General features: G+C 44.4%; 1 protein-coding gene across 7 annotated transcripts in view; it reads left to right on the top strand.

Annotated features, from left to right (window-relative positions):
• The window catches only part of Rbms1 (RNA binding motif single stranded interacting protein 1), a 212,540-nt gene that overhangs the window by 72,053 nt on the left and 126,684 nt on the right, over positions 1 to 13,803 (top strand). Inside the window, exon 1 of one of the 7 annotated variants that reach the window (XM_055600166.1) lies at positions 9,793 to 10,153. The exons of 4 other annotated variants lie outside the window; for them this stretch is intronic. In XM_055600166.1, coding sequence (XP_055456141.1) covers positions 10,085 to 10,153 — 69 coding nt within the window. In that variant the 5' untranslated portion in view covers positions 9,793 to 10,084. Of the gene's footprint in view, positions 1 to 9,792; positions 10,154 to 13,803 lie in introns of those variants that run through there. 2 more of the 7 variants (XM_055600168.1, XM_055600172.1) reach the window with 2 other exon arrangements.

The raw sequence follows: 13,803 nt of genomic DNA on the forward strand, positions 1-13,803 counted from the left end.
AGTTACTTGACTTTGTATGCCTGCTTTAAATAATCTATCAGTCACCAGAAACCTAAACTGTGATTTTTCTAAAACAAGTGTCGCTGACAGACAGAGTTGAAAAACAGTTCTTGCAGTGTATATAGTATTTTGTAATGGGATATATTTAATGATTTTCATGGCACACAGCGTGCATGAATTCTAAGAGTTCTTAAGAGAGCCTCTAAAATAGAATGTATTTTCAAATCACTCTAGAGATTATCAATTTGAGAATACGAAGTGATACTCTTAAGTAGAGAGACATTTTTTTCCTAATAGACTAGAAATTTTAACTTGATATTGACTTAACATATACCCCAATAATCAGCTATGTTTTTAATGAGCTAATAACACATATTTGGATATTGCTAACATAATCTTTGCTTTGTTCTTGCCGTGCTGGGGACGGAGCTCAGGGCCTTGTGAGGGAATGGCTGAGGAAGGAGACACAACTTAGCCTGTTCTTTATGACCCACAGTGTTTCTGGGGAAAGGAAGAGACACTTCCTCATGTTGATGTCCAGTGACTGCTCCTGCTCTTGTCTTACACCTCAGGAAGATTGAGTATGTGATTCATTTCCTCTGTGCCTTTAGTTCCCGGGAAGGTCTAAAATGAGTACTCAACAAAATGTTTTTCCAGAATTGAAGTGAAACTATGAATGAAAAAGACACTTATGTCCATTTGCATGCAGCATGGGCTGCACCTGCGTGCTATACCTTGCTGCTACTAACACTCGCTCTTCAGATATCTTTGAAATTAGTATGCATTATAATTTATGATGTCTTATAATTACTGTCATCCACCTTTTTAAAATGGTAGCGTCTCAGTAAACATTGGGCACTTATAATCAGTAATGTCTTAGATTACATGATGTAGAGTTAATATCTAAATATTTATAGGACACTGGTGGCAGAGACAGGAAGAAGACACCTTTTTTTTAAATCCCAAAAGTAAAGCAAGAAGATATTTTTGACTCTTAACCATTGATGTCAAGAGAGGCCATTTTATCACAGAATTCTTTTTTTAGAAGGCATATGCAGGGCCCAAACATTTGATTCAGCAGTTCAGAACAGTTCTGAAGGACCCACATTTAATTCCTAGCTCACAACCGCCTACCTGTAACTCCAGCTTCAAGGAATACAACATCCTCTTCTGGATTTTGTGGGAACCTGCTTTCATGTGCACATGATTCACTTTCTAAAGGTCACACAGAAATACAAAACACAGCATGTGATATAATCTCTCCTAAAATCCCAAATAATCTCAGATTAAAGTGAAGATTTACTGTAACAATATTTGTAAAATATGTTCTGTAAGTTTTGATCACATCTTTGACATTTAGCTCCTTCTAACTCAGGTTTTCATGGTCTTGAACGGAAGAATAAAATATTCTCTTTGCCCTTTACTTATAAGCTAACTTGTCTTGTCATTCATGCAGCCAACAAAATGTCCTGTATGTAGGGCTGTCTGTTGGGTAAATAATCAGAGGATCTATACATTACTTGGGCAATCCCAGAAAGTTTAGAGTCTCCACCAAAGATGGCTGCACCCTACTTTATAAGGGTTTAGAACACAGAAAATTTATTTACCAATCTCCAGCAGACATAGATTCTGGCCCTGGAATAGGATTGATGGTTCCAGAGGCTATTTTACATGGGAAGTTTGTTATAGATGTGGGCAAGTATACAGAGACAGAAGACATATGTCACTGGTGAATGTGGTCAAGGAGAAAGAACTATGTTCATTCAATTTTTGAAATACTTGTTGAGTGCTCAGGTGATGGCTCAAAAGGTAACGGTACTTGTCACCAAGACTAATGACCTGACTTCACTTCTCAGGACCCTCAGTGTGGACAAACTCCTTCAAGTTCTCCTTGAATCTCTTATGTGTAGAGCACGTCTCTCCCACAAATAAAAAGTGTAACAAAATAAAAATAATTCTAGCTTTATTTTCAAAAAATATTTGTGGAATGGTTATTGTATATGCTGGACGTGAGGACTGACCCTTATACAATTCTCTCTGGCCTTGAAATGCTGTAGTTTTGCCTGTCTTGACTTTTGGCGAGTTGCCTGACCTACAGGGAAGCATGGAGACACCTGCCCTGCCTACGTCTCTGAGTCTTTAATGGGAATAATAAGACATTTTTATGAATGTATGTATTATGCCTACAACTATGGATACGTGTGTGTGTGTGTGTGTGTGTGTGTGTGTGTGTGTGTGTGTGTGTAAAATATTTTGATGTCTTCCTGCCTCTCTCTTTGAGAGTCTGGATTTTTAAAATAGTCCTGTAGTTAATCTAACATTCTCTCTGCCTCTGTGCTTAAGTTAGGTTGGGGGTTATTCAGGGAGTATATGCTTAATACACCCAGAGTGTTCTAGGAGTGTCCTTACAGTGTGGAATTAGGAATTGCTGATGTCATGATCAGCCATATTGTCACGACAACCCTAGAACTTCCTCATTTGCCTTCTCTTCGCCTTGGGAGTATCAATTTGCCACAGGTCTGTTGTCAGGATACCCATGTGTTAAATGTGTTAGGTAACCCAGAACTTGTCGTTCTTAAAAACACTTAGGGTGAGGAGTTTGTGTAAGCTCCTTAGGTGTCCTATTTTGGGATTCTCAGCTACATATCCTAATGTTGGAAAGTTTGCCTTCATACATATTCAACTGAGTAGAAATCCACTTGTAATTCTATTTATTCTTGTTTGAACTTTGTAATTCAGTGGAGAATGAGAAACTTTTCAACATTCTCATTTCCATAAAGGATGTCATTAATTATTCTAGCATCCTCCTCCTCAGGTGCAATAGACCTAATTTAATAATGATCTTAGCCACTGAAGGGAAAAGAAACTTTTTATTGGTTTTCTTTTGTCTTTGGGATGCTTTGAGCTGAATCCCTGTTAGGGACCTTGCCCTGACATTTAGCAACCTTTTTCTCAGCTGACATGGGGTTTGTTTGTCCCAAGTACAGTTGGCTGTGCACTGTCAACGCTGTCATTCTTCTGTTGACTTTTACTCATGGAAAGGAGGTGGTTATTCCAGGTTTGAACTAATTTTGTCTTCCGTGATTTAAAGAATTTAGCTCTATTCTTGACAAACTCTGTTCATTTTCCTAAGAGCTTCCTGTCTCTTTGAAGATGCTTTAGCAGAGAGGTGGGTGCAATTAGCAATTTCCACCCCCCCCCTTTCCCCAGCTGTTACTTTCCCCAGTTGGCTCACATGTGTAGATGATTACCCTCCTTCCAGCCTTCCAGTTCAACCAATTTCAGAGATTACCCAATAAGAACAGCTTCCCCTCATATCTCGTGAGCTTAGCTACAATTTGTGGAAACTTCCTCGGGTTATCTGCAATAGTCTGAGAATAAACCCTCTTAATTTGAAAGGCCTGCTCGTAGTCCAGCAGATACAATGCTAGATTTTCACAGTTAAGAGGGTAGAAGATTGACATTTCCATCGGGGTAATTTAGAAAAACAGTAACAGTATCCCAGTTTCTCAAACACTTGACCGTTTTTTTTTTTTTTTTTTTTTCCTATACAGTCTGAACTACAGGTACAAGAGCATTATAATACAAACCAAAAATAGTACAAAATATTCAAGTTTTATCTTGCCCATATGAAAGATTTTGTTCTTATTGTTCTTTTGTGACTAAACCATCTGTTTTTATGTTAAAAGTAGGAAAATCTATCTTTTAGAATCTTTACACCAGAAATTTAAGTGAGCTCTTAATTCTTATTAACCTTTTCAAGGGTAATAATTATGTTCAGAATTATTTATAACTTTTAAGAAATTTGAAGCATATTTTTTCATAGAGATAAATGTTTTAAGTGGTGGTTAAGGTCTTGGTTGACTTATAATGTTATAATTAAACTAATCTCAAATAGGCCTTACATTATTTCTTGAGATAAAGTATGTTGCCAATTTTATTTCAGAATTTCAGAGGCTTTTTTAATATCATGCAGAAGGTAGTCTCTCCTGCAAATCATTTTATTGTGGGGAGACAGATGGAGGGATGGAATTGTGAAAGTGGCAAGAGGGACTACCTTAGCAGCCAATAGTAAAATGAGATCTAGGCACTAGGCTGAAGCCAGAATTTAGTATCTGGACCATTCGATATATAGTCTAATAGTGGAAGGTTTGCCTAATAGCCAACTGAACAGAAGTTGAGTGTCCAGATCTTTTCGACTTCCAGTAAGCCCAGGGTCATGTGAATATATCCTAAATTGAGAATGCATGTGATAGGCTTGATCCAGCGAACAGCGTGACTTGGCAGTGCCTTGTACTGCAGAGCACTGGCTGTTCCCCGTTGATGTGCGGCTGATGGGAACTAAGGCCTACTGCCACTTGCCAACACTGTGTGTGTGTGTAGGGATGTGTAGGTATATCTCATCTTCGTCTTCATTCATAGTTAGTGGTAATACAGACATCTAACTTGGTTTGAGAGAGAGAGATCCAAGTTCAGACCCCACCTTCACTATGGGTTGGATCTGTGACTTTGGGTAAAAGGAGGCAGGCATTCGTATATGTGTCATATGTGCAGTCTGTTTGTGCTGAATGACATAGTAAATGACAGCTATTACTAGTTAATCATCCATGCAGACAAAGCTGCGCTTGGGAAACACTCATGCCTTCTTCTGCTTTGCTCTCCAGGAGAGATTTAAGAGTAATCCAGCATGGCTCCTCCTAAGAGACATCAGCACAAGGCTACGTTTACAGTGCTCTGCATGCATTCTAGAAATCACAGCTATGCTTTTATTGTAGTGGTTTCATTTTTATATGTGTGATTTTGTACATATCTAGGGGGCCTTCAAATCTGGAATAAGATTTGTAACTTTTTTATAAAAAGGAAAACAGTACATACTGTTTTCATATGTACATACATAGAAAATGTTGTTCTGTTTCAGAGATAGGGTCCTTGTCTAACTCTATCTGTATAAAGCCGGAAATGTAAAGAATTTGTTGACCTTATATTTTTACTTCTGTTTTGCTAGCAGTCAGTCAGAAGTTTTGTGAGCTTTTAAACACACTCTTAAATATGATTTTTCCCCATGTGAACGACTTATACTAACCAATGCTGTACTGTTACGTTTTATGCATGAAAGGCTGTGACTTGGAACAGTGTTGAATGAATTTTTACTCTTCCTTCCAGTTTTTGATTGGTCCCTTCACCTTTTAAGTATGTGGTACAAGGACAGAACCCACTGTAGACCAGCTCTTTACTTATAGAGTGCTATTTCTATCTTGTTGCACAGCCTTTCAGAAGTCGGCTCCGCCACCATACTTCATATATCCTGTCTTCTTACAGCTGTGAGTGTGTACGTGTAAATGTCCATGCTCATGCATGTGTGTGCGCTTGCATGTGGAGTCCAGGAGATGACCTTGGGAGTTGTCTTCAGAAGCACAGTTCACCTCCTCTGAGGCAGGGTCTCCTGTTTGCTTCGAGCTCACTGATTAGGCTGCACTGGGTAGTCAGTAGGCCCAGAGATCTGCAGGTTTCTGTCTCCTCAACCTTGGGGTTCCTGTTTTACACGCATGTTGGAGAGGAACTCATGTTGAGCTTGCACAGCTGGCACTCCAGCAACTGAGATAGCCCTCAGTTTGGTGGTGGGTTGTTTTGTGTGTGTGTTTGTTTTGTTTTACTTTTAGTCACCTCCCTCCCTTGCTCGCTCTCACTCTCCTGTCTCTCCTCTCTCTTTCTCTCAAGAGGTTCAATAGTATGGCTATTAATAGGCTTCAGAGAAGGAATCCTTGGGGTTTTGACTCTTCCCCAGCAATGTCTCAGCTCTAACTACCTCACACTTCCACTCTTCTGCCTGCTGTGTCTAAGTCTGTTTTTCCTGGTCCTCTGCACAGTGCTTACTTCTGCACGTGAACAAACACAACATTTACGTAGCCCAGCATCGCACACCCGTGTGATCTCCTGTGTCGCTCTTCCCCGCTGTGGACTCCCACAGAGCATTAGTCTAGACCGCTTGCTTTACTGTGGCAGGCCTCACAGAGACTGAGCCGGGAACTTAAGCGGAGTCTCATCTATCTGTCTGTCTGTCTGTCTATCTGTCTATCTGTAGGATGAGTGTCATCTCCTGTCATATCCTCAAATTCCAGTTATACAGGCTCTCTGCTATCACAGAAGGCACCATTACCTATGTCTCATCGTCCCTGCTGGCACACAGGCTCCTGCTTGTCCCAGTTGCTCCATTGTCAGTATCCTTCGGTGTCTGCCTCTCCTGGCCCACAGTCTGTTCTTTGATACTGCTCAGAACTCCTATTCATGAAATGGCTCTAATATATGGTTTCTTCAAAAGACTGGAAAACCACAGAGAAAAATCTTCAATGTTTCATGGCCCTTGAAACAGACCCTGTTTTCTTGTTGATATTATCTGTAGTTAGGTAGCCTTCCAGAGCATGCTTATTCAGCCATTCAATAAACAGGTATTGAAAGTGATCTGCCCTTAGCTAATACGCTTGTTACTTGCCAACATACCCTCACTTCTCTTCTTTGATGGCCTGCCACATTGATGCTGTGCGCATGTATGCATGTGTCCTCCGCTACAAAACCTGGGAGACAACACCAGCAGCTGCCATTTATTGAGTCTGTAACCTTTCTGATAATGACCTTGTACCATGAAGGCCATGCAGGACAAAGAGAGGCCAACTAACTTGCCCTAAATCATGTGTGGAGTAAGGGTGGAACTGAAATACGGAGTGAGGCTGGTTTGGCTCTGCTTTTCTGTTGTTCTTGTGTTACAAAGAAACGAGACATTCTTTGAATCCACCTAAACAGGGCTGTGGCTTAAGTATGTATACAGTGTCTGAGGGCTGCTGCTAGTCTGAAGAAGCAGTGTGTCTCTAGGGACATGACTCTAGCCCCCTCCATCATCCATCTCACCACTAAGTGCTCAAGGCTCCCAGTGTCTGCCCTGCTCTTCTCCTGCCTGCTACCAGTCAGCTTCCTGTTTACTCATAGTCTCTGCTTCCTCATAACCTTGGCTTATGTATGGTTTTGGCCATTTGTGGCCTCCTCTCTAGCCCCAGGCACTCTTCTTGTTTCTGTCCCTTCAACCAACTGGTTTAGCCAGAGAAGTTTTCTGAATCAAATTCCCAAGGGTAAGAATGGGATTGGAGAGCTCATGTTTTCAATCCCACCCAGATCAGAGGTCACTGGCCAGCCTGTGGGATTGGCTGCCCCTGGGTCAGGTTCCCACAGCTTTACCTAGGGCTGAGGTATGGGGGAGGAGGAGGTAGACAGCTCAGGCTGCTGGGGTCTCAGTTTCCCTGCAAACAGGACAAGGCTCCAAGGCACCGATTCTCACCATAGAAGCTTGCAGGGTCTCTGGTTGGTTCCTTCACTTTCTATTCTGAAATACATCTCTTTCAAAACAAAACAAAACAAAAACAAAACAAAAAAACAACCAACAGCAACAGAAGCAACAAAAAGTCGACTTTTCTTGATGGACCTCACCAGACTCCATCCCTGTGATCGCTCTTTCAGCAAGGAGCTCATGGATTATCTGTAATTGACTGTGCATGTTGTACACATGGTTCTGCATTCCTGTCAGTTCCCTTAAGTTGGATGCTTTGGGTTTGAGTGACCCCATTTTGAGGATGGACGGTCATTCTTTTCTTCGTCATGTAACGCTTTGTAGGTGAGAGATTAGGGCTAAATACATTTGAAGCTTTTGAATCTGAGTGCACTTTTTTTTTTTTTTTGAACACATGCCTATATTTTCTCTTTTTAAGCAGTTCATGTGACTGCAAACTGCATGTTAATTCTTGGATATTTTGTTTTTAGTCTTAACATCAGTTCCTTTGATGTTCTTTCAGTTTTTTTTTTTTTTTGCACATTTTACTAGTATCAGATTTTCTTTTTCTTCTTTTGGTCATCTCTTTGAATGTTATTATCCCTTAACATTTTCTCATCGCTAGAGAACTGTCAGACATCCAATCAAGTGTTAGCGTGACAGAAGGACTAGCGCAGCCTCCAATGGGTAACAACGCAGCAAGTGCTTCATGACTTGAGCGGAATGCCATTAAAAAAAAAAAAAAGTTCATACTGTTGTTCTGCGTTTTCGATTGTGGTTTCCTGAGAGACCAGCCAGGACAACTGAGGTTGTGCGTGGGCTTTTTTTTAATAGGATAACTAGTGGGGATCGTGGAGGTGGTGCCGGGGACAGGGTGTGTCTTCAGCAGTAAACCCTCAGGAAAGGGGATCTTCGACTTGAAAGGTTGGAACTAAAACTGTCCACTTTATATTTGTGCTGGGTCATAGTGACAACAGGGCGGGCCAAACAACGGAATGCATGGAGTACTGGAAAATAGTTCTGGTATCCCCTTACCTCACAGGGTAGCTGTGCTCCTTAGTCTTGAAGCACTCTCGGGGGCAGATAATCCTGTGAATTTTATCGAGAAAGTTTTTACTTGCTCATTGTGCATTTAGTACCTTTGCTCCTTTTTTTGTTCCTTTTAAAGTAAAAAGAGTAAAGGATGTGTGAGTGTATGTGTGTAGTGTCTGCTTTCAGTAGGCAAGAATGACTTTCTTGTTACTTTTGCTGGAGATTTGGGGACTACGGAAGCAGTTTATGAAGCCACCAGCAGGATATCCGGGAAGTATATTTTCCAACTTGCTGTTCTCAGAGAAGTCTCTGAAAGGCAACACTTTTGCTAGCAAGTTTACATTCACTCCTTTCGTCGTGACAGCCAGAAGTTGAGGCCCTTCGCTTGTTAGACAAGCTGGGATCTTTCATTATCACAGCAGATGGGCCTTTCCAGGAAGATGTTAGGAGCCAAGGAAGACCTGTGTCTAAGTACCGGTGGCTGTCATCCCAGAATTCTGGACTACTCCCCAGGGACCCCGCCAATTTCAAGATGGCAACCACCCTAGTAACCCTAGACAGAAATGGCGTGCTTGCCACGACCCACCCGCCTTTGAGGCTTCCACACCACACGGGTTCAAAGCCAGATCCATCCAGAGAGGTGACGGCTGCTAAGGGGGCCGCCGGAGAAGCGGTTTATTTATTTATTTTTTTCCACTTGGGAACAAAGGAAATTACTCCCGTCTTTGTCCCTTTACTGTCCAGTCGTATTTAGTAACTACGTTGAGGATGGATTCCTATAACCCTTCTGCCGTTTTCAGGAAGGACTGGTCCGCCACCCCTCAGAATGCTTACATGGTTTCACTACCTTTTTGATACTGTCATCTTGAAGGAAAAACAAAACAAAACAAAAAAACCCTCTTCCTTTGTGGACAAGAATGAAACTGAAAACTTTCCCGGGCGTATTTCGGTGAAGGACCCGTTTGCTCTACCAAAAAAAAAAAAGTAGCATTCGAATTGGGGGGCGAAGGAGGTGTGCTGGAGGGCTGATCTGTGCGGGGGAGGGGGGGGGGGGGGGCTATTATCAGCGCCTTTTGGGGACCAGGGGCTGAATGTGGGAGATGAAAGAAAAGGCGGCAGTTGGCTTCCCATCCAGGTGTTCCAGCGGTTCCCGAAGCGATGCCCTTAAAAGGGGCTGCCAAGTGGGGCGCGAAGGCGCGGCGACGCCTCGCCGACGGGGCCCGGGGTGGCTGCTCCCAGGAATGCGCGGCACGCGGGGCGCCAGACCCAACCACTGCTCGGGGGCGCAAGCGCAGCCCGGGGTTGCCGCCCCAGCCGGGGAGGCCGGGCGCAGGGGAGGCCGAGGCCGGAGGAGCGGGCGCGGCCGGCGGGCGGGAGGCGCGGGAGGGCTGGGCGCGGCACTAGGCGGTGCGCGGCCGCTTCCCCGCCCCCGGCCGGCGCGCTCTCGGGGCGGTGGTTCAGGCGGCGGGAGGTGGGGACGACGCGGCGGCGCTGCTCGTCCGCTGCCGCCGGCACCGCGCGCGCGAACTCCGGTCCATGGCACGCAGGGCGGCGGCCCCCGGAGCTGCTCCAGAGTCGCCGGCCGCGCGCGTCGCGCCGCACTTTTAGGGCGGGAGCCGCGAGCCAGTCCCCGGCGGCCGCAGCCTCCGCCGGCCCGGACGGGCGCACAGGGAGTTCCCGAAGCGCCGCGGCCCGCCTTTCCGCCACCCCCCTCCCCAGCGCCCCGGGGCCCCCGCGATGATCTTCCCCAGCGGCGGCGGCCACCCCGGCGCCGCCGGCGGCTGCAGGACGCCCTTCCGCAAGCAGGTGAGGCTGCCGAGCTCCCCGGGGCCTGCGCCCAGCGCGCGGGCCGGTCCCCGGGCTTCGGGAGGGGGCGCCGGGCCGGGGGATGCCCGGGGGCGCCGGGCCGGGGCCGGGTGGAGAGGTGGGAAGGGCGGGCGCGCGGCCGGGGGCTTGCTCCGCCGGCCCGCAACAAGTTTCGGGGTGTTCCAGGAGACCTTTGTGTGCCGGGGAGCACGGACCAAGTCGGGACAGGGCTCTACATTGCACTGGGGACCTCCGGGAGACCTGTCTGATTCATAGGGAACCCGGAAGACGTGAGTGAGTGAAGTGTGTGTATGTGTGTGTGTGTGTGTGTGTGTGTGTGTGTGTGTGTGTGTGTGTATTCGTGTTCGCGTATTCGCGCATTCGCGCGCCCCCCTTATTAAAAAAAAAAAAAAAAGAAAGAAAGAAAGAAAAGAAAAAAGAAAAGAAAACAGGAACTTCTGTCACTTTCTCAAGATTTTCAGAAACACAGGGAAATCCTGTGACAGAGATACTGGGATAAAGCCTGAGTCATACACACGCCTTTTCCTATTCTAATTTTCATACATTTTCTAACAGAATTGAACTCCAGAGGCACTTAAAAAGGTTAGAGCCAAATTCCCCTGCCTGGAAAAAGAAGGAGTGAAACTGGCAGGTTCTAGTTTCGGTCTTTTGTTTTTTGAAAGGAGGTTACTGAAGCCATGTTGTGATAAAAAAAAAAAAAAAAAAAAAAAAAAAAAAAAAACCCAGCGTCTCAGCAGCAGCAGCAGCAATGACAAAACCTAGCTCTAAATTATGTTAAAAATGTGCAGGTCTGCTTAGGAAAGGTTAAACTTTAGAGGTCAGTGGCAGAATGCTTGTTGGGAGGGAAAAAATAAAATAAAATAAAATAAAAAACCAGCATTGCAGATCTTTTCCTTCCACATAAATCTCTAGTTTACATCCTTAGTCACAGAGTAATCCAAGCAGCGAACTGTATCCTTCTATGCAAAGTAGGGTTCCATCCAGAGCCAGATGTGTGACACTGGCGACTTTCTCCTGGGGGGTTCCCAGAATTACTGTTCCAGCTGTCCCAGCGTCAGTCAATGTTTCTTCGGTGTCTTTCCTAGTTCTGTCTTTCTATTTTCTTGTCTTTGGCCCTTTTGTTCAATTTCCCCTCAAGAGAAGTAAATGTACCTGTGTATGCCCCACCGTGTCCCAAGTCACAGCCACTTCCACCTGGATTAGACAATTAAAATCTCTGCTGATTGCTTGGCTGACACAGATATCCTTATTGTCAGGATTCACAGGTGGGCATCCCTAAAACTGACTTCTTGTGGTTCTATTTAAAATAAGTGCCCTCAGATGCTATGTGCCAGTGTCAACTTGAGAAGCGAAGCCCATTTAGACTAAGTATTCCCCGAACCCCTCCTCCCCCACCTCTCTGTACCTGAAAAGATGGCTAATTATGTTAGGGCCTTGTGTATTCATTTATTTGTTGTCAAAACCCAGCAGGGTCTTAGCCCTGAAATGGGAAAAGGCTCCAAGGGTTAGGCCTTTTGCTGAGGGAGGCTGGAGGTTTGTGTGTGGAGAGGGGGGACAGCCTGCTGGCTGGAGCATGCTGATAAGATGCCTTTTCACTTGGTTCTCCTTAGATTCAAAGACTGAAAGGGCTGACTGAATCAGAAAAACAAACAAGACTTTCTTTTTTTTTTTCTATAGGCAGAGAAAGAAATGAATGTGTAGGCATTATACAGACACAAGACCCTGGGTACCAGTGGCATTTGAGTCAAAGGTTTCTTTTGTTCGTATTTTGCCATTCACTGGAGAAAGAAGCACACTTCCAGCGCAGGGGACCTGCTTACCATGAGTGACTTCATGATCTCATCCTGGCTTAGCCTGAATGGGAAATCTAATTAATACTTTTTTATAAGATTTTGTGATGTTAAGCCTGTGCCTTTCAGTTCATAAATGCTTTCTTCAGTTTGGCGACAGAATTGGCCATCTTCAGGTATAAAATGCAGTTTGATTTTACTAGAAATACATAATCAGCTGAGAGCTGATTTTAGATAACTTTCTTGAGGAATAAGAAGGAATGTAAGGGATGCATACTTAAATCACCTCTGGAAAGCATGCAAGTCAGAATCACTCTTCTTGTACACACACAGACGAGTAGTACCTAATGACCACCCAAGCCCTTGCTACCTGCTGGTTGGTGTTCTGAATGCTGTCTGTGGATTAAGATTCTATCCCATTGGCAGAGGCCCTGTGAGGCAGGGAATATTAATCTCCACTTTGCAGTGAACACTGATGGGCGGAGTAACTAACTTGCCCAGAGTCTATACCACCCAGTGTTCAAAGCCAGGACCTGAATCCTGACACACACGCACACACCCTGCCTTTAAGACCTCTTACTACAGCTGCCTTCTGCCATGTACATCCCAGGGAACACCCACATAAGACTTCTCCATGCTGGTACCTATGGCTCCCTAGTCCTCCACCCACCCCTGTAAGTGTAGGTTGTGAGACAGAAGGTGAAGGGTGTTCAAACTTCTGAATGACGATGAGGTTCTGGTGTTTGGTGAGGACATCGGTTCTGAATTTCGCTCTGCTGAATGGTTGTTAGTCCCTTCTGCATTTTACATATGTAGGAGTCACCCAGTTTCAGTGGAAGCAGAGGTGGGCCGGGCCTTGCTCATCCCTCTTTCCCTAAGCGCTGTAACCAGGGCACCTGGGATGAACAGGATTTTCTTGCATCGCAGGCCTGTGGGCACATACACCTGCTCAGGTGAGGCCAGTGGGATAAGTAAGTACTCCGGTGGCTGCTTATAGTCAGCGCCTAGGCTATGAAGAAACAAGCACTTCCTATCACCGTGGGCTCTGACTTGCAGATACGATATTCCTGAAGTAGATACAGCCTGATTATGTGAAACCAGCATCCGACGGAAATGAAACCATTGATCAGGACTTCTGTAACTGAAAATATTTCATTGCGGCTTGAAAGGAAAAGAAAGTGCTTCATACTTGAAAAGTCTTTACAAACTGAAAGTGGATATTTCCAGTCTTACTTTGGGTTATGTTTCTTTCTTTTGCAATTTTTTATATGTTTCCTTACTTCATGCAACTCCTTCCTTGGGGGTTGACCCAGTGATGTCATGAAGTACAGGTTTTGCAGATCATGACATGCAGCAAAGCCATTTTGGCTGAGAATGTTGCCCTAGTGGTTTGTCACAGTGTTTTGGAAGTAGGTGAGTGAATGTTAATAATTTTGGTCTGTCTGTATATCTCTCCTTAACAAATGGGTTTGCCTTCCTGTGGGTGAGCTTAGCCAGTCTTGCTCACTTTGGAAGTACTTACCACCCCAGCCTAAGTAGATTTACACAGTTTGCTGCTTTCTTGAAGATTAACTGGGTGTAACTGCACGTGAGGAATTCCACAGTGATTCAGTGTTTGGCCTTGTTTAGGAGATGACTTAGAAAGCTGTTGATTACTCCTTGCCAAGCAGTTTCTGGTTCACAGCAGTTTGTGTTTTGTGAAGTTTGTAGACTAAAGTTGTTTGTGGAAGATACTTAAATGAATAGTGTCTAAGCCAATCCCAACATATGTATATGTTTATATATATATATATATATATATATATATATATATATATATATATATGTTTAAATATATAT

The sequence above is a fragment of the Psammomys obesus genome, unplaced genomic scaffold (genome assembly GCF_907164565.1).
Source record: "Psammomys obesus unplaced genomic scaffold, mPsaObe1.curated_primary_1811, whole genome shotgun sequence".
NCBI lineage: Eukaryota > Metazoa > Chordata > Mammalia > Rodentia > Muridae > Psammomys > Psammomys obesus.